The 27,799-nt window shown below is 50.0% G+C and overlaps 1 protein-coding gene across 11 annotated transcripts; it reads left to right on the top strand.

Annotated features, from left to right (window-relative positions):
- The first annotated feature begins 281 nt into the window (after positions 1-281).
- Ppcdc (phosphopantothenoylcysteine decarboxylase) lies at positions 282-26,882 on the top strand. Of its 11 annotated transcripts, none has more exons than XM_076576350.1 (8): positions 358-374; positions 1,510-1,647; positions 2,909-2,972; positions 5,269-5,451; positions 18,812-18,907; positions 19,774-19,902; positions 24,737-24,905; positions 25,318-26,042. In XM_076576350.1, the coding sequence occupies exons 4-8, from the start codon at positions 5,317-5,319 to the stop codon at positions 25,401-25,403; spliced, it is 615 nt and encodes a 204-aa protein (XP_076432465.1). In that variant the 5' UTR covers positions 358-374; positions 1,510-1,647; positions 2,909-2,972; positions 5,269-5,316; the 3' UTR covers positions 25,404-26,042. The 11 variants fall into 11 exon arrangements, 10 of the variants coding, with proteins under 10 accessions (XP_042136926.1, XP_042136927.1, XP_076432465.1 ...); XM_076576349.1 differs by having other exon boundaries at positions 368-479; XM_042280992.2 differs by lacking the exon at positions 1,510-1,647 and having other exon boundaries at positions 282-374.
- Positions 26,883-27,799: the final 917 nt, after the last annotated feature.

The raw sequence follows: 27,799 nt of genomic DNA, 5'->3' as shown, positions 1-27,799 counted from the left end.
ATTCTCAAAGTGATCGCTTCAATGACATGCTTAAGAGTTGTGGCTTAGATCCTGCAGCTTCTTTATTCTTAGCCTCTAATTTTCTGTATTCCTGTTTGTCTCAAGAGCAGAGCTGGCTCTTAGAACAGGCGTGGTAAAATAGTATTAAGTGCCTGAGTTCTGAACAGGTGCGCGGGGGAGAATCAACACAATTACCGTCGCGAGCGCCAGCGATGTACAAAGCGCTGGGAGCTCCGGTGACTACAACTCCCAGAAAGCAGAGAAGTAGACTACGACTCCCAGAAGGCCATGCGATCTCGCAGCTTTCTCGCGCGCCATTTAGACTTGGAGGGCAAGGGCGCCTAGGTACCGCGATACTTGCACGGCTGGCGCGGGTGAGCCGTGGAAGGGGCAGGGAAGCTCTGTCCCTGGGTCCCGCGTGGTGTGGCGGTGGGAGAAGCCCCTCGAGCTGTGGGCTCGAGGGAGGGTCGATGTGTTAGGTGTGTGATGTGAGGCTCCGGGCGTGGCCTCGAACTCAGAGCTGGGGGTTAGCAGCTGCCCCTGTGCCGGCTGACCGTGTGCTCTGTCCGGGACCAGAGCTGTCGAATCTCGTTTAAAGGCGGCGCAAGCAGGCCACCCACACTTGACGCTTACCTTTGAAAAACTGCGGCATAAGCTGCCGTCAGAGAGATCTAGGAGCGTCCCGAAGTGCAAACTTCTTAAAGTTACATTTATTTTGAAGGGGGGGTGGTGCTGTCACGGCGTGCGGTGGAGGTCATAGGACAACTTTGCGGGACTCAGTTCCACCCTGTAAGTCCCGTCACTCATATTCAGGGCCTCAGACTCGGCTGCAAGCTACCTTACCGAGCCACCTCGCCTCAAACTGTACTGTAAATGAATAAACTAGGGAAAGGGAAACCCTGGGAGTGTTTAGCTGCTTAATCCCTAAATGTGCTGAGCAGCATTTAAAAATTAGAGTCGGGGCAGTTTTTGTCTGAAAAAAATTTCCTGGTCACTGAACCATTGGAATATTAGAAGCAAGAGAGGCAGGAGAGATCCCCAGCTTCAGGAAGTGATGGGTGCTTGGGAGCTGGGCGTTCCCCCCCAACATGTGTCCTCAAGAGGTTCCGAAATGAAATTTGCAGGAACTTTAGACCTAAACATGCCTGCTTCTGGTTTGAGGGAAGTCCATTAGAATGCCAAGCCTTTTGACTGAAGAGCATTCCTTAATCTTCCTACTACCATGAAACGGGTTTAGGTGCTGGATGGTATGGATTTTGGTGTAGGGTGGTGACATTTTCCTGGCTACATTCTTGCCCGTTTTGAAACTGAAACTTTAGTTAAACTTTGACCTTGATTCAACGCAGAGGAGACTTACATGTCACACCCAGGCCTTTTTCTCTGGTGTGTGTGTGTGTGTGTGTGTGTGTGTGTGTGTGTGTGTGCGCGCGCGTGCGCGCGCGCGCGCGCGCGCGCTCTCACTATCTTAAATTCTTTTTCTTTTCCCTTTTTTTCCTCTGTTCAAGACAGAGTCTCTCTGTATCCTTGACTAGCCCAGAACTTACTATGTAGACCACATTGATCTTGAACTCATGGAAATCTGCTTCTTCACAAGTGCTGGGATTAAAGGCATGTGCCATCAAATCCCACTTTCTCTTGAATATAAGAGTAAGTGTAAGTTCTTTGGTTATAGTACAGGTCAAGTAAAAATATGAAAAAAAAATGTGTTTTCTGCATATGCCACTTAAAATAAAATCTGGTCTAGCAAATACGGTAGCCAGGACATTGGTGATATAGGCGTCTTCCTGTACCTGTACCTGTACCTCAGCCTATGAGGGGTGGAAAGAAGAATTAACCCTAAGTTCAAGGCCAGCCAAGAGTAACTCAAGTTTGACTCTGAAAGTTTAAGGGGAACCTTGAATTATATGATAAAACAATCTTGTCTTTTGAGTTTTTTTCTTGGGAGGGCGGTCAGTAGTGGTGGGAGAGAATTAGATATTATGATATTCAGTTCCTGGACATACCTGGACAAGCATGTCACATAGATCAGGGAACACAGACATGTACTGACTCATCCGTTCAAACCAGTGAACTCCGTGTTTAGGATGGAGGGTTAGCTATCCTAACCGTCCTCCAGAACCCAAGGAATTGTGCTGGAAACCTTGTGCTCCAAAGCATCAGAAGGTACATCATTAACCAGCTAGGAAGAAACACAAATAGGAAGCATTTTCAAGTGTAGAAAGGAGTTTCTCTCTGGTACTGTGTTTTGGAGGTTATGTTTATTGTGTAAGCAAAGGATCTTCCATCTTTCTGAAGGGTAGAGAACGTGCAGTTATCTGCCTGCGGCTCTCCCCTACATGGCTGGCTGCCCTGGTCCCTGAGCTCGGGAATCAGACTTTCAGTCGTGACCTGCTGCCTGCTTGTCCACTCTTCTCTGCTGCTCACAGCTCCTGTGAGTGGCAGGAGCCAGGGAAGTGAGATGCTGCCCGTAGTCACCCCGACTGTCAATAAATAAAAATTTTAAAAGTCTTTAATAGGATCTGGGTGGAGGAAGAGACTTAATTGGCTTGCAATTTGATCTTGGAGAGCAAACTCTTGCCAACTGCCACTCCCCCTGGGACTCTCGGGTTGAACATACTTGACCTCACTTCCAAATATTGGTTAAATAATCTAGTTCCTATTTTTCAACTATCCTCCCCTACACACACACACACACACACACACACACACACACACACACACACCACCCCCATCTTAGAGGAATGGCTTTGGTCCTGGGCAGAGCTTGGCTAGCAGATGAAGCAGTGCGTCTTGGGCCACAGTGCCTGCTGTGGGGACAGTTGGACCGAGCAAGGCAGAGTCCTGTCTCCAGTTTAGTGATCCTTGGGCTCAGGGACTGCAGAGATGAAGTTGTGTTTCTGTTTTGCAGAACTCTTCCTGTTCTTGCACCGTTTGACTGACGCAGGGCAGGGTCACGGCCTGAGGACTGGCAGGTAAGTGTTGCTGCAGAATCAAGAAGGTGCTTCTCATGGGACCGGAGAGATGGCTCGGTGGTTAAGAGCACGTCCTGCTCTTGTAGATGACCCGAGTTCCATTCCAGTCACCTTCGTGCACACCCGTGTCGGGCGGCTCACAAAACTCCACCTCCAAGGTGACTGGATGCCTCTGGCCTCTGAGAGCACCTGCACTCGAGTGCACATAGTCACGTACAGACACAAAAGTAAAAATAAAATGATTTAACAACCACAACGAAACCCCAAACGTCTCTCTCCCCTGCTGGCGATGTGCTCTGGGGAGCTGGCCAGGAGGCCCCGTGGTCCTTGTCAGTTGTCAGCAGTGCTCCCCAGACTTTTGGGAGCACTCAGTACTCGAACAAGCCTGGTCCTGGTTCAGGCTCCAGTTACAGAAAAGATTCAAAGTACTGTCGGCGGGGGGTGGGGGGTGGGACAGAGAAAAGCCTCGGTGACTAAGAGAGCACATACTTCTCTGGCAGAGGACCTGGGTTTGACTCCCTAGACCCACTTGGCAACTCATAACCAGCTCTAACTCCAGTTCCATGTGATCTGACATCCTCTTCTGGCCTCTGTGGGCATTGCACACAGCTGATGCACAGACATGCATGCAGTCAAAACACCTAACAGTAACAAAACACACATAAACAATAAATATATAAATAAAACAAATCTTTAGGAAGTGTTGGCAAGTTGAACTTTAGGGGTGAGAACCATGCCCAGGGAACCAGTCTGTGCTTAATTCCTTTAGGAATTGAGCATCCCCTCAGCTCTTTTGGTATATGCCTCAATGTTACAGGCAAATGCCAAACAGAGGCTCCTCTGGGTACCCAGGCATGGAGGGAGCCACTAGGTTCTCCTTCCATGGCGATCATGACCTTTTGGAGTACATCTTCTAGGGTTTTCCGTCTTGTAGAAAGAGACACTTACCCTGTCCTTTGTGTTGACTCAGGTTGTACTGTTGGAGGCTTCAGAAATCAGCTCTTCCTAACCCTGTGTTTTTCACATGAACAAAGAGTTTTGGGGAGGGAATGATTTTGACCCAAGGTCATATACCAGGTCAGGAGTACAATCTTGGACAGGACCCAGGACTCCTGCTTCACGGGACAGCTGTCTGTACATAATTTATTCATTCATCAGATGTTTAGGACTGTCAGAGTGAGGGGAGTGGTGGTTGGTGATTCATCTGCTCATTTAGGGAAATGGCTGGTAGGGGGGAGGCAAAGGAAACTGATATATAAATGGAGTGAGAAATCACTAGATAGGTTCATTCTAGAAAAGGGCCATCTCCCAGCCTGGGCTACCAAGTGAGTTCCAGGAAAGGCACAAAGCTACATAGAGAAACCCTGTCTCGAAAAACCAAAAAAAAAAAAAAAAAAGAAAGAAAGAAAAAAGAAAAGAAAAGGGCCATCTTAGACTCATCCCCAGAGTCTCTAAGACAGGTATCCTCCACAGTTCTCTGCCAGAGTCAATCCTCAGTGACTGGCTGATGGAGGGAGGTGTGCTGGCCCAGCTGCCGGAGTAGAGGCTTTGATGCACTTGTCAGAAGAGGAAGCCAACCCGCTGTTCCTGTGGGGTGGTCTACTGCTTTGCGTTTGGCTCGTAGGAGTCAGTCTGTGGTTTGGAGCTCAGCCTGGTCCACAGATACGGGACAGAGTTCCAGGCAAGTCTCTTAGCTGCAGAAGCCCCTTCTTGCCTGTGGTTCTGTGTCACAGCATCCTTGGACCTCATCCTCTCTTTCGGTCCTCTTCACTGGCCAGCCAGGCCTACTGTAGTAGCTCCTCAGCCTCTACACTCCCCATGGCCCCTCCACACACTGCCAGCTCCACGACCCTCTTTCTTACAGCAAAGCACCAGGTGCTCACCACCCTTGACATTCTGGTACAGATCTGGTCGTGCAGCCTGACTGGCCCTTCCCAACCCCCTCATGACTCTTCAGCTTCTCTCTTAACTTACACCTTGTTCCCCAGACCTGCCATTCTCCTTTTGAAGTCATTTCTTCCTGTCTGAAAAAAGTGCTCATCCTTCAGGACTCAGCCTGAATGACATCTTTATGTGACATAATCTCTGGGAGAGTCACTGGGCAGCCATGGCACAGGTATAGCGCTTACAGCATTGTATGGAGTGGAGGCCTGACTTGATCATTACACTCTCTTCTCCCAGAAACTGGGACCGTTGAAACCCAGAGCAGCCCCAGCATCTGGATGGTCTAGGGCGTTCCGCTGGCTGCTTGTCGTGTGACTGTGAATGAAGATGATACCCCTTTTTTCCGTTTTAGATTCTAAACCCAGGCTTTCCAGGCTCCCAGAAAGCCACCAGACCCCACATGGAACCGAGGTCCCCATCCCCAGCTGCCATATCCTCGGTGGAGAGAAAATTCCATGTTCTTGTGGGTGTCACTGGAAGCGTGGCTGCCCTGAAGCTGCCTCTTCTGGTGTCAAAGCTTTTGGACATTCCTGGGGTGAGTATCCTTTCAAGACGAGCGAGCGCAGTGGCTTCTGGCCTAGGGAGTCAGTGCTCCCGGGCCAAACCACTTCTGCAGTGAACAGGCTGCTCTTTTCCTTAATCCTGGTGTGTAAGCAGGAAGTTGGAAGGCGTCGGTGTGTGCTGGTGTGTGGGGCGCGCAGGAGACAGACTAGTGTACAAGATAAGCAGAAGCTAGATTAAATGATACTGTGTGGGCAGAGCCACCTCCACTTTGACTAGTTTTGTATCTTAGGATTCAGGAACGGAAGTTCAAAGACTGAAATATTGCTAGCTCCAGCAGGTAGATGTCTCCCTTCCCCAGAATCCCTGTGGTCATGTGGCCTCCTGCTGCTCCTGCGTCCCACCTAATGCCCACTGCTTTGGGTTGGCCCCTGCCTGTAACTGCCCTTCTCTTCACCTTTCAAGTCTACACTCTACACCCTCCCTTCCTGTCCCAGCCTGGGTGGTTTTACTCTCCTTTCCAACTCCTAGGACAGAGGACCCTAGGCTGCACTGGGCACCGCCTGGTGAACCCACCACTGGTTCTGTGGGGCAGACAGAGATTCATTTCCCTGCGTCCAGCAGAACCCCTGAGCTGGGGGCCCCCTAGTGGCTGTATCTTGCATGTCCAGCAGAGGGCGCTCCTCTCACACAGATGGCCGTTGTGGGGCCTTCCAGTGGGGGACTGGAAAGACTTGTTTCTTTACTTTCTACTAACTTCGACCCAGAATGTTGCCTCCTCTCTCCAAGTCCCTCCCTCCCACAGGCTGAAATAGGTGAAGAAGATGCCAACCATGCCACAGTCAGGAAAAGGGAGAATCTCATGGGGGCTCTCTGCATCAGGAGCCCAGAGCTCTTGGTAGGAGCTGATTAGCAAGAGCCTGGAGGGCAGGAGGCCTGGAAAGGGGTTCTGAGGCTGTCACCACCCCCTGGGGAGAGAGGGACTCTAATAGTTCCTTTTCCCATAGCCCCAGAGCAAGTGAGTTTCCGGGTCGGAGGATGGGGGTAGGGAGGCCTATCCCAGGAAACAGATGGGCAGCCTCAGAGCACAAGGGATGGGAACTCCACCACTTCCTCCCAGCCCACGCATGTGTGGGGGTGTGAGGAAAGGGCTGCCTGCTGGGTGGTGGCTCCACCCACCCCAGGCTTTTTTAGCCTGGGCCCTTGGGAGAGAGGACAGGCTATGTCTGGAGCAGGCCTTGGCCCGCTCTTTCTCTGGCTGGGGTTGGAGCCCAAGTGAGGCAGCCAGAGGGCACTGAACTGTGGAGGCCTCCCCGTCACTTGACTCTTAAGAGCCTGCCTTTCTTGTTTCAAAGTTGGGATGAGTCCTTCCCACTCCCCAGGTGTGGAGGGAGGGCAGAGGACAGTTTGACAGCAGCTTGGCTCAGAGGTTGGCACATGGAAGCACTTACCAGTGTGTGTTTCCTGTCTGGCACCTCCTCTGCTCTGTGTCACAGCCTTTGGGCCACAAATGGCTTTAGGTATTGAGATGGTTGAGACGCCAACATAGGAAAAGCCCCTGGAACTACATACAGCTCCCTTTCGTACGTGAGGGTCCCCGTGTCCTCATCCTGAAGGCTGGCAGCAGGCTAAAGCTAGCTCTGCCCGTGGGGCTTTGTGAGGTGTTGGTAACCAGGGGTGGCCCCTTCCCTCCCTTCCCGGCACGCCTCTCTCCAGTTTCTTCCCTGGGGGTACTGAGCTTCCCAGTGCCCCTTTATAGTGCAGTCTAGGTCTCTTGAGTAATCACCCTCAGCTCTTTGCTGGGTTGATCATTCATGTGAAGAAGGGTTTCTCCGGTTCTCTTGAGGACAGTCAGCTTGTGAATAGTCACATACGCATCTGGGGGTGGGTTGCAGGTAGCTGGGCCATTCTGCATCCACGCCTGGCATGCCAGCATGTGCAGGTGTCCTGGGAGAGCTGTGCCATCGCCCCAGAGCAGGTCAGAGAGATGTGAGGGCCTGTGCAATGGAGTCAGCAGGGGTAAGTGATGGACTCAGCTGCTGGCCTCACACAAACACTTGAGGGACGTCACCAGCAAAGCCAGGCACCTTTTTTTGAGTCTGAAGAGTAAGACAGCAGGGGGTGGGAGGAGAGAGGATCTGAGCCAGACCTGGTAGCACACACCTGTAGTCCCAGCACTTGGGAGGCAGAGACAGGAGGAACAGGAATTGTCCTCAGCTGCAGGAGACCCTGCCTCAAAAAAATCATAAAGCCTAGAAATGTGGCTCAGCTGGGTGACTACTCGCCTAGCATGCACAGAGTCCTGGAACTGTCCCCAGCACCACCTGAAATCAAGAGTGGTGGTGCAAGCCAGTAAGCCTAGCACAGAGGCAGAAAGATCACAAGTTCAAGATCACCCTTAGCTACATAACCAGTTTGAGGCCAGTCTGGCCTATGTAAGACCCTGCCTCAAAAGAAAGAAAAGGGAAGAGGCATAGAGGTCCTGCTGCCGGGACTCTGAGCGGGTTTACTTGAGGTTTTCTTTCCTCCCTTAGCCTTAGTCATTATCCGTGCAGTGCACAGGAGGCAGGCTTGCAGGTCATCTACCCCAAGGGTCTTTCTGGCTCTGGTATTAGAAGATTCCAGATGTGAAGGCAAAAGGGCTAGGGCCAAAGGCTATCAAGGAGAATGTTTTGCAACTCCATAATTGTTACTGTTGGGCCCAGGTTGCAAGACCCCCAGGACTAGGGCCAAAGGCTATCTAGGAGAACGTTGTGCAACTCCATAATTGTTACTTATGTGGACAGCATTTTCATCCAGCTTCTCAGCTCAACATTTGCACCTGGTGGGCAAGTCTGACCTGACCCGGGAACAGAAGACAGAGACACCACAGTGACTTTCAGGACAGGTGGCAGCGGGCCTGAGAGCCAGAGGGAGGGAGTTGCTAGTCCTTGAGTTGATAGAAAGATAAGTTTCTAGCACGTTCATCAGGACACCCAGGGCTGGAGATGAGGAAGGAGGGCCTTAGGAAGTAGATTCTGCTTTTCTAGTTAGTCTGTCAGTATACAGAACAATTTTAAATGCTCATAGCCTTTATTTCACTCCTAGAATTGTGGTTGCAAAAGTTCACCCATGTACAAGAATACTCATTATAGCATTGTTGATGATTTCAAAACAATTGAAAACAAACCCTGAGTCCAACAGTACAGAGCTATGGTGTACTCACAGTGCAGCCTCTCAGTGGTTTTCTCAAGTGGATTGGAACAATGAAGTGATTCCTTCCTACTAGTGTGGGCCATCCCAAAGATGGGAGGAGCAAATGGGCTATGCCCACCTGTAACCTTAGATGGTTCTATATACCGCCTGCTCCAGGAACAGAAATCGTGCCTCTGTTTCAAAAAGGTAATAACCAGTTAACCTGCAACCCTGCCTTTGTTTCAGAGGATTGCTATGGCTACCTTATTATGTTGTTACGGCCACCTTGCAACCTTATCTTTGTTTCAGGAGGTCGTTAGGACTAACTTGTTATGATAATCTGTTCCTGTAACCCCGCCCCATGTATTTTGCCCACCAAATCCTCCATTGAAAAACCCCTACCTCTGAGTTATAAAAACCTTGTCTGCCTCACATCTAATTCTGACCTCTCAAACCCTGCCTTTGGGGGAGGTAGCCCATGTACACAAATAAAAAACCTTGCTTTAATTAATTGCTTGCTTTAATTAATTTGGCCATGATGATTTGGCTCAGTGGTCCTTCTCCTCACATCTTTCGGATTAACAGTGGCTCAGTGGTTAAGAGTGCAGACTGCTCTTCCAGAGAACCTGAGTTGGTTTCCATGTTGGGTGACTCACGGCTACCTGTAACTACAGCTTCTAGGGGTCAGATCAGACCTCTGTGAATCCCCATTTCTCTCTCTCTCTCTCTCTCTCTCTCTCTCTCTCTCTCTCTCTCTCTCTTTCTCTCTCTCTCTCATCTCTCTCTCTCTCTCTCTCTCTCTCTCTCATCTCTCTCTCTCTCTCTCTCTCTCTCACACACACACATACACACACACACACAGGCATACAGACACACAGATACACACACACACCAATTAAAACTTTTTAAAAAAGGTTTATTTATTTATATTATGTATATGAGTGCTCTATCTGCGTGCAGGCCAGAAGAGGGTATCAGTTCCCACTATAGGTGGTTGTGAGCCACCATGTGGTTGCTGATAATTGAATTCAGGTCCTCTGGAAGAGCAGCCTGTGCTCTTAACCGCTGAGCCATCTCTCCAGCCCTACCTAACAATTAAAACTTTAAAAATAAAATATTTAGCTGGGTGGTGGTGGCACACACCTTTAATCCCAGCACTTGGGAGACAGAAGCAGGTGGATCTCCAAGTTTGTGGCCAGCCAGGTCTATAGAGTAAGTTCCAGAACAGCCAGGGCTACACAGAGAAACCCTGTCTTGAAACAAAACAAAACAAAACAAAACAAAAAATTTAAAGTGTCGGGCCAGGTGAGATGGCCCAGCAACACAAGATGATCCCTTGAGTTCAATCCTCATATAAAGGTGGAAGGAACCGGGCAGTGGTGGCCCACGCCTTTAATCCCAGCACTTGGGAGGCAGAGCCAGGCGGATCTCTATGAGTTCGAGGCCAGCCTGGTCTATAGAGTGAGATCCAGGAAAGGCGCAAAAGCTACACAGAGAAACCCTGTCTCAAAAAACCAAAAAAAAAAAAAAAAAAAAAAAAAAAAGGACAGTGAAATTTGAGGTGGGGCATATTATAGAACATTCTTTTTGTTTTTCTTCCTTAAATTTTTTTAAATTTACATTTATTTGTGTGTGTGTGTGTGTCTGTGTGTATGTATATATCGAGGCAGATTCTTGCTATGGAGTTCAGAATGGCATTGATGGCTTGAATGACAGGACTGTCCCAGGAGGTTCTGCTTTTTTTTTTTTTTTTTTAAATATTCGTCAAGGAGAGGTGAGCAGGAGATACCAGGCTTGGCTTGGGTTCTCTCTTCTTTCTAGTTAATTTCTAGGCGCAGCCACCTGTGATCTTGGTATGGCAGCTCTGAGACTTGTATTTGTGCCTCAGCTGGCTTGGCTGGCCCCTACTTCCTCTACCTGCAGGCTTCTCACCTGCTGTTCTAGGAACGAACGCCATGGGCAGGGTCCGAGGCAGCCATCTCGGGCCCAGGACAGTATGTCTGTGGAAACCCATACAGAAGGTGGTTTTGTCTTTATCGATTTCCTGTCTTGGGGACAGGCACAGCAGGATTGGGGCTGCAGGGAGGGGTTGGTGTGACTGCGAAACAGGCCAGCGAGAGGCTTTCCGGCAGAGCCTGCTGGGTAAAGGAAAAGGGTCATAAGAGGACTGGGTCATCCCAGTGAGCTGCCAGACCCCCTCAGAAACCATGTCAGAGAGGAACTTATCCTGCCCAAGACCTCTCAGTGAGTAAGGTGGCAAAACAAGGTTTTGCTGATTCCTGTTGTGAGTGAACTTGGGGAGCTCAGGTCTCCACCATGGGTTTTCTCTACTTGAACTCAGGAAGTTGTGAACTAGCCTCTGCCTGTCTTCTTCTATGGTCATGATTATATATGCTGCACCTCCTTGCTCGGCTCAGCTGGACTGAGGGCTTTGGCCCTGTGGCCTGTGTATGGTAATAGGGAAACACATGCCAAGTCGTCTCTCCTTACGAGAGATCAGCATGCTCACTCAGGGCTTTGTTCATGAGGCCACCTCTTCCATAGCCCCGTCCCCTGTGTGCCAGCTACTGCTCTGGACATCAGGAGTCTTTTTTCCTGGGGCGTATCTGTCACTCTTGTCCCTGGGTTAGTGGCAGCTTGTCTGACCACTAGACCATAGGCACAGATCTAGGACATGCTGGGTTAGTATCTGTTGACTCAGTGTCAGGGTCCTTTACTGTATGCCCCAACCAAGAGGCCCAAAGCTACAGCTCTGATGCATCGTCTCATCACGGGATAAGTACATGGCAGATGTTGTTTGGATGAGCTGTTCCTCATACTCAGGCACTGGAGTATTTGGTCCACAGTTGGTGGGGCTGTTCAGTCAGTTTAGGAGGTGTGGTCTTGCTGGAGGAAGTATGTCACTGGGGGCAGGCTTTAAGAATTCAAAGATTCATGTCCTTCTCAGTTTGCTATTCCAGTTCCATGTCTACCTGCTTCTACTCTTCCCCACAGTAATAGTGATAGACTCCTATCCCTCTGGAACCATAAGCTCAAATAAACCCTTCCTTCTCTAAGTTGCCTTGGTCCTAGTGGTTTACCACAGCAGCAGAAAAGTACCTAATACAGCAGGCATTTTCTCTTTAAAGTCCTTTGTTCCTGTGGGGACATCATCACACGCACATGCAGTGCTAGAAATACCCACTCATCTCTCTGCCTGTGCAGAGATTTCAAGTACTCAGTGGCCACCTATAACTGGTGGTGACCACACTGGACAGAACTGGTAAGGCGCTTCCATTATTGCTGTTGAGTTCTTACTGGATAATGTTGTAGGTTCCTGGTTCTCCATTAGAGCAGTTGTGCCTCTAGGGAACAGTGAACAATGTCCAGAGACAGGTTTTGGTTGTCATAACTAAGGATGGTCAGGCTTCTGGTAGACAACAAGGATGGAGGTGGAGACTCTGGCCATGGAGTTTCTCTCACGCTATGACCTTGAAGTATTTCCACCCAGATTTCCTTGATCTCTGCCATAACCTGGACCAGATCAGGGGCCTAAAGTAGAGGTGGAGGTATCACTGCAAATTCTGTCTCCATTACCCCTGTCCCCCCATTTCCCCCCCCCAACTCTCTAGGAGCCCCAGATTCCAGATTCAGCAGAGAAAAGGAAACCAGACTTGTGAACTGGTTTCAGGAAGGAATCTCTATAAATGCTAGACAAAATGCAGACAGCTTATGCAATCATGTCTGGCCAGGCTTCAGTCGCATCACACAAAGAAGTACAGGTTAAAAATACTCAACACAAAACCTAATCGTAAGAGGGATCTCTAGGGGACCAAGCACAGAGCTGGCTCTCAGGAGTTATGCAGTATTGGGGAGAAAATTTGACTGCCCAGTTCTGTTCCACTAGAACCCACAGAGATTTCAGAAAAAGCATTGGGGGTTCCTGCCCTTAGGGCATTCTCTACACTGCCAGAACCCCTTGGCATTTATTGACTGATGTGAATGAATGAATGAATGAATGAGTAAATAGTCTATAGTGTGTGTATATATGTGTGCACACGTGCATGTGCAAGAGTGCTGATCCAGAACCTACCCAACCTTTCGCTCTCAGGACCTTTTTAAGTGAATTAAGATGAAATAATGAAACCCATATGGCTGATGAGTCAGATCAAGTGGCATCCCTTTAAAACCAGAGAAACTAGCCTGGGCTTGTCCAGTAACACTAGGCTTGGGGAAGGGCATGGGGAAGGACCTTCCTGTCACATGTTCTTCCCATTATTCTTAGGTGAATGCATTGTTCCCGGAGGCTCCCTAGCAGTGTGACTGAACACCCTGGAAGGGTAGCCAGAGTGCACTGGCCAAGAGGTAGTACAACATCGTGAAGGAAAGATCTCAAGCAGAGTTGTTGCTTAGGGTCGGAGGCCAAAAGGATGCCTGGTTGGAGGTCCTCAGGAGGTGGTGGGTATGTGGGAAGGCACCATGCAGACTCTGAAACATTGAATGGCAGGTAGGGAGAAGACCTAGTGAAGATCCCGGAGAGCCAGAGGACCCCTGAACAAGGACAGTACCAATCTGGGAGTGTTTCTGAGCTAGCCCTAGGCAGAGTCTTTCCGTAGAGCTCACAAGAGGCTTGGGTGGTAGAGTGGAGCCCCGCAGAGCTTCAAGGGGCAGCTTTCCACGAGTTCTGAGTGGAGAAAGAGGAGCCTGGTGGTCGGGATGGGGGAAGCTCTTAGAAATGAAAGCTAAAAGCCCCTTACCGCAGGGATGGGGGGAAGCTCTTAGAAATGAAAGCTAAAAGCCCCTTACCGCATTGTGTAAGTTTGAGGTTCATCTGGGCTGCACGAAATCTTGTCTTAAAACAAGGCAGGTGGTGTGTGCCTGAGTTCCAGGCCAGCCGGGACTGCGTAGTGAGACGCTATCTCAAATAAAAAATAAAATAAATAAAGAGGTGAGTTCTGTGAGGCCCACTGGGAACAGGCATGGCAGTATCCGTTTTACTCATGACTTAGTGTGTGCAGGGCCTGTGAAGAAGAGGGCATTGGGTCCTGTGGAACTGGAGTTGCAGATAGTTTCAGGCTGCCGTGTGGATGCTGGGAGCCGAACCCGGGTCCTCTGCCAGAGCAGCAAACCCTCTCTTCAGCCCTTCAGTTGCATCTTAGGTTTGAGATTTGGGACAGTAGTTTTGGGTTTAGATGAAGTTTTGTGTGTGTGTGTGTGTGTGTGTGTGTGTGTGTGTGTGTGTGTGTGTGTTTCTTTAGGACTTAGGATTAGGGTCTGGGGCCTCACTCATTAGGTAAGCTCTCTCTCACTGGCTGTATCTCCTAGCCCTACATGAGATCTATAAGGACATCTTCCTCCAACACCTGGTGATGTCAGACTGTTTCTAACCAGTGAAAGAGGCCGTTCTCGTTTGTAGGGGATGTAGCTCAGTTGGTAGAGAACCTGCTCAAAGGCCTTTGTCGATCCCACGTAAAATGTGTGTGATGGTACAACTCTATAATCCCAGCATTCGGGAGGTTTAGAAGTTCAGGTTCATCTTTGGCTTCATAGGGAGTTCAAGGCCAGCCTGGGGTACTTGAGACCTTGTGTCACACACACAAAAGGATCCACTCTTGATTCTCTTTCATCCCTCTTTCCCTTCCCCTAGCACGTGAACCTTGTGGAAGGTCTCTTGTTCTCATCGGTGTCTTTGGGGGCTACTGATGGGGGCACAGGCTGAGAGTAGGCCATGAGGAGCAGCAGGAGTAAGGTTTTAGGAGCTGCCGTAGACCAAGCAAACAGTGAGCCAACTCTGGTAAGTGTGGGGACTTAGGAGAAAACCCTGAGGGATTACAAGCCTGGGTGTGGCCTTAGTAGTAGCGTGGATGAGGACTTGGTGAGTTTTGGCTGATTGAAAACCCCGTAGACATTGGTGGGAATCATGGCTGCAAGAGGAGCCACTTGGGGGCTGTGTTTTGTTGTGCATTTGTTTTTGAGACAGGGTCTCTCTGTATCTCAGGTTTTCCTGGAACTCATGATCCTCCTGCCTCAGCTTCCTGAGTACATTCATTTTCTTTCTTCCTCCTGCTCCTCCTCCTCTCTCCTTCCTCCCTTTTCTCCCCTCTCCCCTTTTTTTTGAGCCAGTGTCTCACTGTGTGCCACAAGCTAGCCTCAGAATCATGTTCTCCTGCCTCAGCTTTCCAAGTGCTGGCATTCTAGGCTTAATTAAACAGGGGTTTTCCCCTCCTCTCCCTTTTCTGTTATTTCCTTGTGGAATTTACTGGTCAGATTTAGCCCCCCTGTATTGCCCTGATTGTTTTCATAGTTTTATATTTTTGTTCAAGTATATGCTACCATTCCTAGCTTTGCATTGAATTAAAAAATTGTAAGATTTACTTTTTGGCTCTTTGAGACAGTCTCACTATGTAAACTGGGTGGGAACTCATTATAGATCAGGCTGGCCTTGATCTCTCAGATCATACTGCCTCTACCACCCAGCGCTGATGTTAAAGATGTGAGCTGTGCCGGGCGGTGGTGGTGCACGCCTTTAGTCCCAGCACTTGGGAGGCAGAGCCAGGCGGATCTCTGTGAGTTCGAGGCCAGCTTGGTCTCCAAAGCGAGTTCCAGGAAAGGTGCAAAGCTACACAGAGAAACCCTGTCTCAAAAAACAAAAACAAAAACAAAAGATGTGAGCTTTTGTTTTTAATTTGCCAGAGTTATTTTTGTTCCCTAAATAGTTCTTTACAAAAAAATAGCACTATGGGGTTGGAGAGATGGCTCATCAGTTAAGACACTGTCTGCTCTTCCAGAGGACCTGGTTCCAATTCCCAGCACCCACACAGCAGCTCACAGTGGTCTATAACTCCAGTCCTAGGGCATCTGATGCTCTTTTCTAGCCTTTGAAGGCATTGCATGCACATGGTACATGGATATACATACAGGCAAAACACCCATATACATAAAGAGAAAAAAAAAAAAACCAGCACTATGCTCTTGTTTCTTGGGTGCATTCCTCAGCTGAGTCTTCTGCCTGCATTGTCTATGAGTTTCTGTTTTCTGTTCAGTTGTTTAATCTTGTTCCCTGACCTGGAGGGCTTTCTTCAAATGTCTGCTGTTCTTTGGCTATACTTACTCGGCTTTGAAAAGCTGGCTGGAAACTTCTGAGTCCATTGCCAGGACTCAGCTGGGAATGAATGATTCTGTTGGGGGAGTCCTCAGAATTTAATACCTCAAAACTTCCTTCCCTGCACCCCCTAGTAGTCCCAGGGTCATTTGTGTTTTCCAGAAAAGCCCTCACAAGTCTGGCCTCCGCCTGTAGAGCCAGTGTTGAGGGCTCAGGTGGAGAAGAGTCTCCCCGCGTCTGGGCGTTCTGTAGAAGCACTTCTAGCCCGGGGCCGTTTGGCCTCTGTTTGACAGCTCTGATGGCTGTTAATAATGTCTGGCTGCTGCCTGCCTTGGGATGGAGGCTGGGAGGCTTTAACTGCCGGTAGGTGGTGGAACAGTCCTGCATTCAGCTCCGCTTCCTGCCTGCCCTCCAAGGTACCCACCCCACGCCTCTGGCCCGAGCTGCCTCCTCCTTTCCTCTGGTGGGCTTGTTTGTGGCGTGTTGTGGGCTCTTGGTGTTTGGTCTTCTAATCTCATCTGCTAATGTTTCCTTCCACTCTAGTTTTCCAGAAGTGTGTTGACAAGTCTCAACTGCTGCCATTTCCTCCTCTGTTCTTGAGAGTTTAATTTACTTCACTTGGCTGGAAGCTTATTTTATTATTATTTTATTTGCAGTATTGAATATCAAACAAAGGGCTCACACATGCTGGGCCAACTCTTTACCGCCGAGCTACGTTGCCAGCCCTTTACTATCTTATTTTGAGGCAGACTTCTTAGCCTCCCGCCGTGGTCTTCTGCTTCTGAAAAGCTGGGGTTCTGAGCGTGTGTCACTGCACCCAGTTTGAATGAGAATCTGATTTTTTTTTTTACATTTCTATGTATTTATCTCGTCTGTGTACATGCACTGCACGTATGTGGAGATGAGAGGATAACTTGAGGGAGTCAGTTCTCTTTTTCCAATATTGGATCCCAGGGATTGAACTCACGTCTAGGTTTAGTGGCAAGTGCCTTTACCCACTGAGCCATCCCGCCAGCTGAGAAAATGTGTATTTTCATCAGAAGTGTAGGCTATTATATATTTATATTTATCACACTTGGACTGAATTCTGCCTCTACTACTGAGCCTACTCCCTAGCCCTTCTCTCCCCAACCTCCCTCTTTTTTTTTTTTTTTTTTTTTTTTACTTAATATAGCCTCATGTATCCCTGGATGGCCTGAAACTCTATATCACTATTGCCAAAAGTACCTTGAATTTCTGATCTCCTGTCTCCACCTTCTGAGTGGAGGATTATAGGTGTGTGCCATCATGCCTGGCTTTATGCCATGTGGGGATCAAACTTAGGACTTTGTGCAAGTTAGACAAGCACTCTACCAACTGAGCTACATGCCCAGTCCTCTGTAGAGTCTCTCTATGTAGCCCAGGCTGGCCTTGAACTCTTAATCCCACTGCCTTTGCCTTTTGAATGCTGAGATTGCAGGTATGTGCCCCACCTGTGGCTACCTCTGTCGTCTTATTTAGTTAGTGCCTTCTACCTAGTGTGTCTTCTCTCTGCTGTTTTTCCTTATCTTTCCTTTATTGTGTAGACTGACATTTCTTCTCCTGGTTGGAAAGGTATGCATGATTGAGGTTGCCTATCGTTCTTCTCATGGTGTATCTTATTAAGCCCGTAGTTGGCCTTTTCAATATCTTGTGTCTTTGCCATGAAAACACGAAGCCCCTTAGCATGGTCTCCCCACTCCTCTGCTCTCCCTGCCTTGGTGGGTCCAAGCTGTACTCCATGGCTGGTTTCCGTGGAGGGACAGGCCAGCCCTGTTCATTTGCCATTGCTTAGAACTGGCAGGCTTGTTCGTAGGTGTCTTAGAGAGGCCTTCAGTTCTCAGTGATGGTTTGGTCTAAAGGATATCTAAAAATATCCCTGAGGTTTTGTATTTATCTCGTCTGTGTACATGTTTTGTGTGGGACTAGGGATGATAGGTAGAAAAAGTGAGACGGAGTGGACAGATCAGTGATGCTGGGGACCCGAGACCTGCAGCCCCTCCTCAGTCTCCCTCTCCCAGATGTCTCCTTTTGTCTCCAGCTTTGTCCTCACACAGCATGGTAGCCCCTGCTCTGTGCAAGGGAGAAAGGTTCTTGGTGGGAAGGAGTGTCAACTAGACTGTGTGCAAAGAGGCGGCCTTGACCGGACACGGCCAGTTCTTATCAAGCAGGAATTCCGATCCAACAGATCCAACAGCATCGGAGCGTTCAGGGTTTCCCTAGCAGGCAGGAGACTGGAGTTTGTGTGAAGTCTTCCAACTTACACATGGGCTAGAACTGCCTAGAACCCTGTCCAGGCTAAGGGCTAGCTCTGCTCAGACACTGTGGCCTTCGCACAAAGCCCTGGTTGTCAGTGGTGCTCTGTCCTCCTGGATGAGTGTCCTTTCCTGCCTCAGTGGTTTCTCCCAAGGGTGGCTTTCTGCTCCCTGCCTCACGCAGTGACTTCCTCCTGGACTGTTTCTCCAGGCCATGTTCTGTCACACAGACTAAACACCGTTTAGGTTGCATCAGCACTTTCTCAGCGCTGTCATTGACAAGGTGAAGACACACTCGTTCTTCCCGTAGGAGGGCACAGACTTCATTTTCCCGGAGCCTGTCTGTAGCCCGAGGCCCTGTCCCACACCCAGGCCTTGCTCCTGAAGTAGGTGAGGGACTCTGCTCTCTCACTGGAGCATGGAGACTGACATCGGATGCGCACACCAGTTGTCAACGCCTTGGCCCGTAGCAAGCAAGCTGTTGCCATAGAGCATGGTCCTGTGAGTCTCTCCTGCCTGTGGTAGGCTGGAGTTTTCTCCCATTGTCTGCCTACCCCTGCCTCCGGACTCACTCTGCTGCCTGAGTGGCAAGAGGCTGCTGCTTTATATACCGAGGCAGTTGGTGACTCATTTCTCAGCAGCCCCTTAAATAGGGAAGTGAAATGTGTACACCTGGCAGGGCCTGACCTTTGGGTGACAGCGGAAGTAGCTGTGTAAACATGAGCTCATTGCTGAGGGGAAGTCCTGTTCACCACCAGGCTGAAGAGAGCATCTGCCTGTACTGGCCCTCCTGTGGCCTCTATGCCTGTGGCTCTAGTAACTTTTTTTTTTTTCTTTCTCCCTTCCCTCCACTTCCTTGGTGACAGCTGGAAGTCACAGTGGTAACAACTGAGAGAGCCAAACATTTCTATAGCCCCCAGGATGTTCCTGTCACCCTCTACAGCGACGCCGATGAATGGGAGGTCAGTGCCGGCCCATTGCTTTCCTTCCAGCAGGACAGAGCTCTCTTCCCTGCAGCCTGTGGTCCTGGCCGCTGGAGCACGCAGCCTGGGCTCAAGTCAGTGGTCAGGGCCATCTGGGCAGAGGCAATGAGGAAAACATCTGTCTAGCTTCTGGCCTGCGGGAGGCCCGTAGTCCCGCCTTCCTCAGGCAGAGCTCAGCTTTGGCCCAGTGCCTGGGGTTGAGTGTCCTTGTACTTATCTGGGCCGATGAAACCACAGAGGAGCTCTGTTCCCACCACCCTTGTCCATGTGGCTGTCAGCGTCAAGGCTATCCCGAGTGCTTCACTTCCCACGGCCGCCGGCCATGCCTCCGCCCTCCTGCAGAGGGGTGGGCACCAGCCGATTTGCCAGGCACGCAGTGTGGGCCTCACAGGGCTGCCCTGCCAGGCCTTTTAAAACATTCTCAGTCCCGAACATTTCTGGCTGGTTTGCCCTCCCCTCCCTCCCCTCCCTCCCCTCCCCCTTCATTTCTCACCGCCCCAGAGCCCTTCTTACTGGCTTGGACAACCCAAGCATCCGCCTCAAGCAGACAGGCCAGGAGTTCCCTGCCAGATGTCAGTTCTCTTGAAAACCAAACCATAAAGGGAATAAGCTCGGAGAGACAAGGAGCGTTTGTTTCCCCGGGCCTGGTTTCTGTCAGGCTGCTGGCTCCATGGCCAGGGCTTGCCAGCTTCGCTGGGAGAGGGGACAGTGGACGACTGAGGGAGAGCTAGGTGGTTTCCTTGGCCTTCTCAACTTATTGTACCTGGCCTGTTTGGCCGTCATCCCCCCCGACACGCATACCGAGAATGACTGGGTTGACGGCCCCCGTTTCTTTCCCTTGGCAGATGTGGAAGCGCCGCTCCGACCCAGTTCTCCACATTGACCTGCGAAGGTGGGCTGACCTCATGCTAGTGGCTCCCCTCGATGCCAACACTCTGGGGAAGGTGGCCAGTGGCATCTGTGACAACTTACTTGTGAGTGACTCCTCTGTCCTCCCTCGCCAGCCTTGCCCCCAGTTTGCCGAGCTGCAGATTTCACTGGACCAGTCGGTCTGCAGCTGTGGGGTGCAGGTCTGTGGAGCAGCACCCTGCCCTTGCCCGGGTCTGATGGATCGTCTGGCTCCGCCAGTGCTGTCTGTCTGGGAGTGTCCCCCTCTCTCCTGTTGTCGGTGGTCAGCCAGGTGCCCCAGCCTCAGCCCCCTGCTCTTCCACCTTCCTCCCACAGGCTGCCCTCTGCGCGCACCCCCATGGATTTCCCGTCCTTCACTGCTTCTCCATCAGTTCTGCCTCCCCCCAAGAACCTAGAAACACACATGAAGCCCCCGATGAGGGTGTCTGCGTCCTCATGCAGCTCACATGCTCACTTCTCTAGAGTCATTTCAGCCCCAAAGCGAAACCCCAATCAATTGTCACATCTATCAGAGGAAGCTTGGAGGGAAAGGGGGGCAAACCAGGTGAGAAGTGATTGCCGGGTTGGCTTATACCCAAGACCTCTGGGGAGCTGCTCCCATGAAGAGCGACTGTCTTTGTTTACGTGATCATCCTGAGGAGGTCTTATGGACCCCCTCCCTCCATTTCTTGACCTTTCACCTCCCGTGTTCTGAGGGCTTATACTGAGGATACGGGGAGAGATTTGTGGTCACCCATGCAGGCAGGAGGAGTACTCCCTGCTGGGTACTAGAGACTTAAGTGACCCCATCAGCCTGTGGAGCATGCTTAGTGCTGGGCACCAAGTAGGCATTTACTAGTACTGCTTGTATGTGTAGGAAGTAATTTTTTCATAAATATTTTTGTGTGAATTTATTTGTGTGTGTGTGAGAAGACAGACAGAGTGGAGTCGGGGGGGGGGGGGGGAATATGCAGGCCCCCCTCAAACTTCGGCAGTCCTGCCTCTGCCCTCTCAATACTGGCATTACAGGTGTGTATTACTACACTCAGCTCATTTTTAGAGTTGAAAATGGTGAAGAACTGAATATGGAAGATGCATCAGGAGCTTTAGGAGATCACATATGAAATTAATGTCCTGTCATCTGGGCCCGGTGGCATAAGCCTGTAATCCTGGCAACTGAGAGGCTGAGGCAGGAGGATCAAAAGTTCAAGGCCTGTGTAGGCTCCAGCACAGTTCTCTGAAAGTAAAAAGAGGGCTGAAGATGTAGCTCAGTGGCAGGATGCTTGTGTATTGAGTGTGAAACCTGGGTTCATTCAATCCTTGTCTGCTTGTTAGGAAACTCTAAGCTCCTCTTCTGGGAAGCTGCTAGTGACTTAAACATCGTTAGACTAAGAACATAGGATGGGAGGAACACCACCCTGATGCTGTGGCCAGAAGCAGACTGGGTAGGACAGAGAAGCAGAGCCAGGTACAGCATGGTCCTCGCTGCCCAGGAGGGCTGTGATGCTCAGCCGTGTACCCCCAAATCCCTGGGCTCCTGTTAGCAGGTTAACAGCAGCTAATGTGGTAGAACACACCCCGGCCAGCTCTCTGAGGGTTCTTCCCATCCTCTGAAAACTCAGGTCTCCCTTCTTTTTGTTGTTGTTGTTATTATTATTATTATTATTATTATAATCATATGCTAAGCCCTTTTTTTTAAATAGAGCCTATAGCTAAGCTGGAGAGATGGCTCAGTGGTTAAGAGCAAAGGATGGTCTTCTAGAGGATCCAGGTTTGATTCCCAGCACCTACATGGTGGTTCACAACTGTCTGTAACTCCAGTCTCAGGGGATCTGACACCTTCTTTTGGCCTTCATGGACAGCAGGCATACATGTGGTGCACAGACATACATGCAGTCAGAATACCCACACACATGTAAAACAAATATAGTCTCAGATAGCCCACTGGCCTTGAAATCCTGATCCTCTTGCTTCCCCTTCCCAAGTGATGGGATCGCTGTGGCCTGAGGGCCTGGCTTTTTTTCCCCCTAAGCTGCCACACTCCCTATTTTTGAGGTCTCTTCTTCAGAATAGCCTGAACAGTGGAGCATGCCCCTGAACTAACTACTTTCCTCAGTCTCACCTGAACACATTTCAGACAGTCTCCAGTATCATGAACAGTGGAGCATGCCCCTGAACTAACTACTTTCCTCAGTCTCACCTGAACACGTTTCAGACAATGTCCGGTATTATGGTTTGAACTGTAAGCTTCCTTGGTTGTGGGGCTACCTTCTGCTCAGTACGTGTCTTCTTAGAATCCTGAAAGGAAACTCAGCCTGCTTTCCTTTCCAGACTGTCCTGTCTCCATTGGAAAGGTGCTGGAGAGCAGCATGCTAGATCTTGTCCTGCATTCCTGGTCTCCGGGCCTTCAGCCTGGGATGGCTGTCTCTGTCTGCACTGGCCTCTCTGTGCTAAACTGTCAGGTCCTGGGGAGTGACCCCCCACTCCCCAGGGTTGACAGTCTGGCTCAGCACTAGTCTCTTGACTGGGATCCAGCCTTCTGCCCTGCCTGAGCGTGTTCCCAGGGGCAAGGCCGAGGCACTGAGCATGGTGCCAGCCACTTGGCTGTGGGAACCACGTCCTCCTCTCCCTTTCCTACCGCTACTTGCTTCAGAGAAGCTGTGGTTTGTCCAGGAAGCGCTGTCCTCCGAGTCAGACGCCGGGGAGGCAGGCCTGCCGAGGGCAGACGGGCTGGGTTTTTGCTGTGGTCAGTGTGCTCTGCTTTGGAAGTATTTAGAGCCCGCCCAGCCCCATCCCTACACCAGACATCACCGAGGGCCCCTTCTAGGTTTGCTTACAACTCCCGCAAAAGCAGCAGGTGGCACAGAGCCAAGAGGAAGGGGCACTGAAATTGTCCACTCACAGCCAGCTTGTCACATCCAGAGGACTTGGTGGGAAACCAACTCTGGTGTCTGGGATGACGCAAGCAGTCGGATTCTGAGGCTGTTTGCTGCCTGTCCCAGGAGAGGGTAATGGCACTGAGGGACAGGCTCTGGCTCTGGCTCTGTGTTGCACTGTTCTCTGCTCTCTCCTCCCTTCCCAAAAGGACTCTATCTCTGGGAGGGGTGTCACAATTGCTGTCTCCCCAGGAGCTTTCAGGAGGAGGTGTCTGGGGTGGTCAGAGCACAGGAACTTATCTCTTCGGGAGGCTCTCCCTGGCCTCCTGAGCCTGGGCCTTTGTTGTGGAGCCCGTTCTGAGTGCTAGGCCCTCAGCTAAGAGCTTTCACACTTTGACTGGCATCTGGGGCACCCACCTCTAATTCCACCACCTAGGAAAGCAGGGAGCCAAGAGTTGAAGGTCAGCTGCTACATAGTCAGTTCAGAGGTCAACCTGGACTACAAGAGACTCTGCCTCAAAAGACTACTGCCATACCATGTTACCATCAAAAGCACTCACATTCTTTCTTATTTTTATTTATTTTATTTTTTGAGACAAGGTCTATGTAGCCCTTGCTGGCCTGGAACTTGCTATGTAGGCCAGGCTGGCTTTAAACTCAGAGAGATCAGCATGCCTCTGCCTCTCTTGGGCTAGGATTAAAGGAGTATACTACCATGCCCAGCTCACTCGTGCTCTCGCTCTGTCTCTCTCTCTGTCTCTCTTTCTCTTTCTGTCTCTGTCTCTCTCTCTTTCTTCCCTCCCTCCCTTCCTCTCTCCCTCCCTTTTTCTTTTTTTTCTTTTCTTTTTTTTTCAGACAGGGTTTCTCTGTGTAGCCCTGGCTGTCCTGGAACTTGCTCTTTAGACCAGGCTGACCTCGAACTCAGAGATCTGCCTGCCTCTGCCTCCCTGAGTGCCGGGATTAAAGGTGTGCACCACCATTGCCTGGCAGCTCTTTCTTTTTTAAAAAAATAATAAATAATGAGTCCTGGTATATATTCCAGGCTGGCCCTGAACTTGAGATTCTCTCCCCTCAGCCTCCAGAGGGGCTGGGATGACAGGCATATGCCACCACACCAGCATTCATGGTTTGATTTCAAGCTTGTATGACTTTAGAGTTCACAATCTTAAGACTCTGAAAAGGAAGAAGGAAGGGAGGGAGGGAGGGAGGGAGGGAGGGAGGGAGGGAGGAAGGAAGGAAGGAAGGAAGGAAGGAAGGAAGGAAGGAAGGAAGGAAGGAAGGAAGGAAGGAAGGAAGGAAGGAGGGAGAGATGATCTGAATTGGTCAAGCTCTTTCATAGCTGCTCTGCTGTGTGACCTGGGTATGGTCTAGCTTTGGGAGGAGGGGAGACCGCCCAGTCCAGTGGGTGGTTGTGCAAGACCATGTTTGTATCTAAGTGTGATCTTGGACAACTATTAATCAGTCAGGGAGTTGCAGCTTGCTCATGTGTGAACAAGGGACAGTACTTTCCTTACAGGGTTACAGTAGGGTTCTTGAGATAATGGATGAGGAAAGGTATCGTGTGTTGGATGTTCTCGTTCTCAGGGTTTATTCAACCTAGAAGTAGAGCTGTTGCTTAGTAGAACGTGAGCACTCTGGCTTCTCGCCTTCAGTGAACGGTGAAGCTAGCCCCTGCCCCTAGGATTGCTGCCCAGCCCTGCAGGTGTGAGCTGTGTGAAGAAGGCTCAGGCTGGCAGGCGGGCGGGGAGACTGCACACAGAGTGGAGATCTGTGGAGGGAGGCATCTGGGGCATTGTGGGTGCTGATTGAGTGTCTCCTGTGTCTCGGACCATGCCAGAGCCTAAGCGGAGATGATGAGGGATGAAGAGACTGCCCCTCCCCGCTTAAGGATGCAAGAACAGATCTCTGTAGATGTGTGACACCCAGCCATCCCTAGTCAACAGCTGTTTTGCTGACTATGGCTGGAGGACAGTAAGGGGAACTTGGGGGGACTGAGGAGGGGTAGTAGACAGAGCATCAGCACCTCTCCTCCACTTCTTCACAGACCTGTGTCATCCGGGCCTGGGACCTCAGCAAGCCCCTCCTCTTCTGCCCTGCCATGAACACGGCCATGTGGAAGCACCCTCTCACTGCACAGCAGGTGGGCCAGCTCAAGGCCTTCGGCTACATGGAGATTCCCTGTGTGAGCAAGAAGCTGGTGTGTGGAGACCAAGGTGGGCTTCTTGCCATACTCAGCCCAGAGCTGTAGGGGGCTCTGCTTTGGGGCCACCTTTGGGTTCTGTGGTCCAATGGTTCTCTGGCCCATCGTGACCTTGGACAGAACTGTTTGCTGAGCTCAGCTCTCATCTGGCAATGGCTAGAGTGCTAATTCTTGTTTCTCAGGATCATTTGGCTGCAGTGAGACAGGTGTGTGAAGTGTCTGGTGGAGTCCCTGGTAATGAGTGACCCCCAGGGCCTGTCCTGGGCTAGCTTGGAAGAGATATGGTGGATCTAGCTCATGCTGAGCTGAACTTGGGCTCCCCAGGACTAGGATGTGGGTGAAGGGCCCAGAGGAGATCTGAGTGTAGCCACAGGCAAGGTTAGCTCACATGGCGGCTCTTTACCACAGATGAACTTTGTTTCCAGGTCTCGGAGCCATGGCTGAGGTGGAGACCATTGTGGATAAAGTGAAAGAAGTGCTCTTCCAGCATGGTGGCGTCCAGCAGAGTTGAACTGGGATTATGTCATGGTGTTCCTGCACCTAGTGAGTTCAACGTGAGCTCTTGAAGAAGGACATCAGCACAGTATGAAGAGCCTGTGTTTGCTGAGGAGGGGCTGGCTAGCACCTTCTCAGAGCTTCCCTGGGAGCTAACCCTCTTAAGTTAAACAACTACAGACCCAAGTCCTACCTGCTTTTAACCAGGAGATACCTGCTTTCCAGAAGCCCTCCCATTTCTTTCTGGGATAGGCCCAGCAAACCAGGCAAACAGGCTGTTACCAGAAGGATAATTGAATGACTGAGGGACCTTCTGCCTGGAAATTGCTTTTAGAAACACCATGGCTGAAGCTGGGTGTGGTGGCTCACGTCTGTAATCCGAACACTCAGAAGGCTGAGGTAAGATTGCCACAACTTTGACGTTGCCAGGCCTGTGAGTGTGACAGCCTATTTCAAAACAAAAGCAACAACAAGAAGAAACCTAGCTCGAGATCCTGACACAGCAGGCTCCTGACCAGGCAGGCCTTGGAAGCTTCCAGGTGTCACACAAAGTCAAGAAGTCTGTGAGGAGGCAAGACTTCACATTTCCCACAGATTACCGAGAGTGGGGGCAGGGATGGTCCTGGGAAATAAAAGAAAGTGACCTTTTAGGAGACTTTGTCCCTATTGATATCCCGTCTATGCCCTCAGAGGTTGGGTGCATGGCCAAGTAAGGCCAGAGAAGGTTCTGGGCTGACAACTGACTCGCATTCCCACCTTCCTATGCAACATGGGTGGTTAAGGACAGTGCTCCTTAAGCCGGGCGTTGGTGGCACACGCCTTTAATCCCAGCACTCGGGAGGCAGAGCCAGGCGGATCTCTGTGAGTTCGAGGCCAGCCTGGGCTACCAAGTGAGCTCCAGGAAAGGCGCAAAGCTACGCAGAGAAACCCTGTCTCGAAAAACCAAAAAAAAAAAAAAAAAAAAAAAAAAAAAGGACAGTGCTCCTGAAGCAGATGCTTGGATTCAAGATCAGTCCAACCACTAACCAGCTGTGGGCCTTGCCTGACCCTCACTTCCCATCTGGATGACCACTCTTCCATCATAGAGCTGTTGAGAGGGTTTGTCTCTCATGGTTCCCAGCAGATTCCTGAAACCACAGTACAGAACTCTAGACGTATGATGTCTTCCTAGACGTACATAACCTATGACAAGTTCTAATTTATAAATTAGGCCCAGTGAGAGATTAGCAACAATAACAAAATAGAACAGGTATTCACTTTGTTCTGTAATAAACTATTTTCCATGCTGAAAAAAAAAGAACAATTAAAAATATAATAGGGGCTGGCAAGATGGCTCAATTCATAAAGGTGCTTGCCACCAAGCCTCACTACTTGAATTTGGTCCCTGGGACTTCCACATAGTGGAAGGTGAGAACTGACTTCTGAAAGTTGTTCTCTGACCTCCATTCTCACACTGTGGCACATGTACTATTTACACATGCACACACACACAAAATAAATACAATAATTTAAAATACTATTATCAAACCTGTGTGAACATGGTAATTTAGCAACTTCAATATACAATTTTAAAATTGTAGTAAGTAAAAAACATAGACTTTGTTGTTGTGTTTTTAGACAGGGGTTTTCTTTTTTCTTTTTAGCCCTGGCTGTCCAGGAACTCACTGTGTAGACCAGGCTGGCCTCCAACTCACAGAGATCCACCTGCCTCTGCCTCCCAAATGCTGAGATTAATGGTGTGCACCATCATGCTTGGCCCAGGACTGGACCTTTTCATGTAAGGAAGCACTTGATGCTTCTCTGGCTTTTCTGAATTGTTGGCATTATTACTCTTGTGCTTTGGGGCTGTTATTGAGATAAGGGCTATCTGAGCACAAACACTGATATTTCGATACTAAGGTGGTTGATCTGATAACAGTAGTAGCTGACTGTCAGTTATATACAATATGGACACACTGGACTAAATGATGTCTAGGTTGGGATGGAGCAAGAGGTGTGATAGTTCATGTTCCTCAGCACAGTATGTGACTTTATTTTATTTCTTGGTTTTTTGAGATAGGGTTTCTCTGTATAGCTTTGGAGCCTGTCCTGGAACTCACTCTGTAGACCTGGCTGGCCTTGAACTCACAGTGATCCACCTGCCTCTGCCTCCCAAGTGCTGGGATTAAAGGAGTGTGCTATAACATGAATCTTAAAGAGTCTTATTAATAAAATCAAACCTGAGTCAGGTGTTGGGGTGAACTGGGAGATCAGAGAACCAAAACAAGCCACAGCTAACCTCACCTGGCCAACTTCTCAGCTGGTCTTGTTTCCTCAGACTGGAAGCTTCTGTGTCCTCATCCCAATGGCTCTCAGCTGAACTGCTGCTAGAATGCCTGAAGCTTAACCAGCTAAAAGCTTAACCAGGCCAAA

Source organism: Peromyscus maniculatus, chromosome 7 (assembly GCF_049852395.1).
Source record: "Peromyscus maniculatus bairdii isolate BWxNUB_F1_BW_parent chromosome 7, HU_Pman_BW_mat_3.1, whole genome shotgun sequence".
Taxonomy (NCBI): Eukaryota; Metazoa; Chordata; class Mammalia; order Rodentia; family Cricetidae; genus Peromyscus; species Peromyscus maniculatus.
This window is presented reverse-complemented; position numbering and strand designations above follow the sequence as displayed.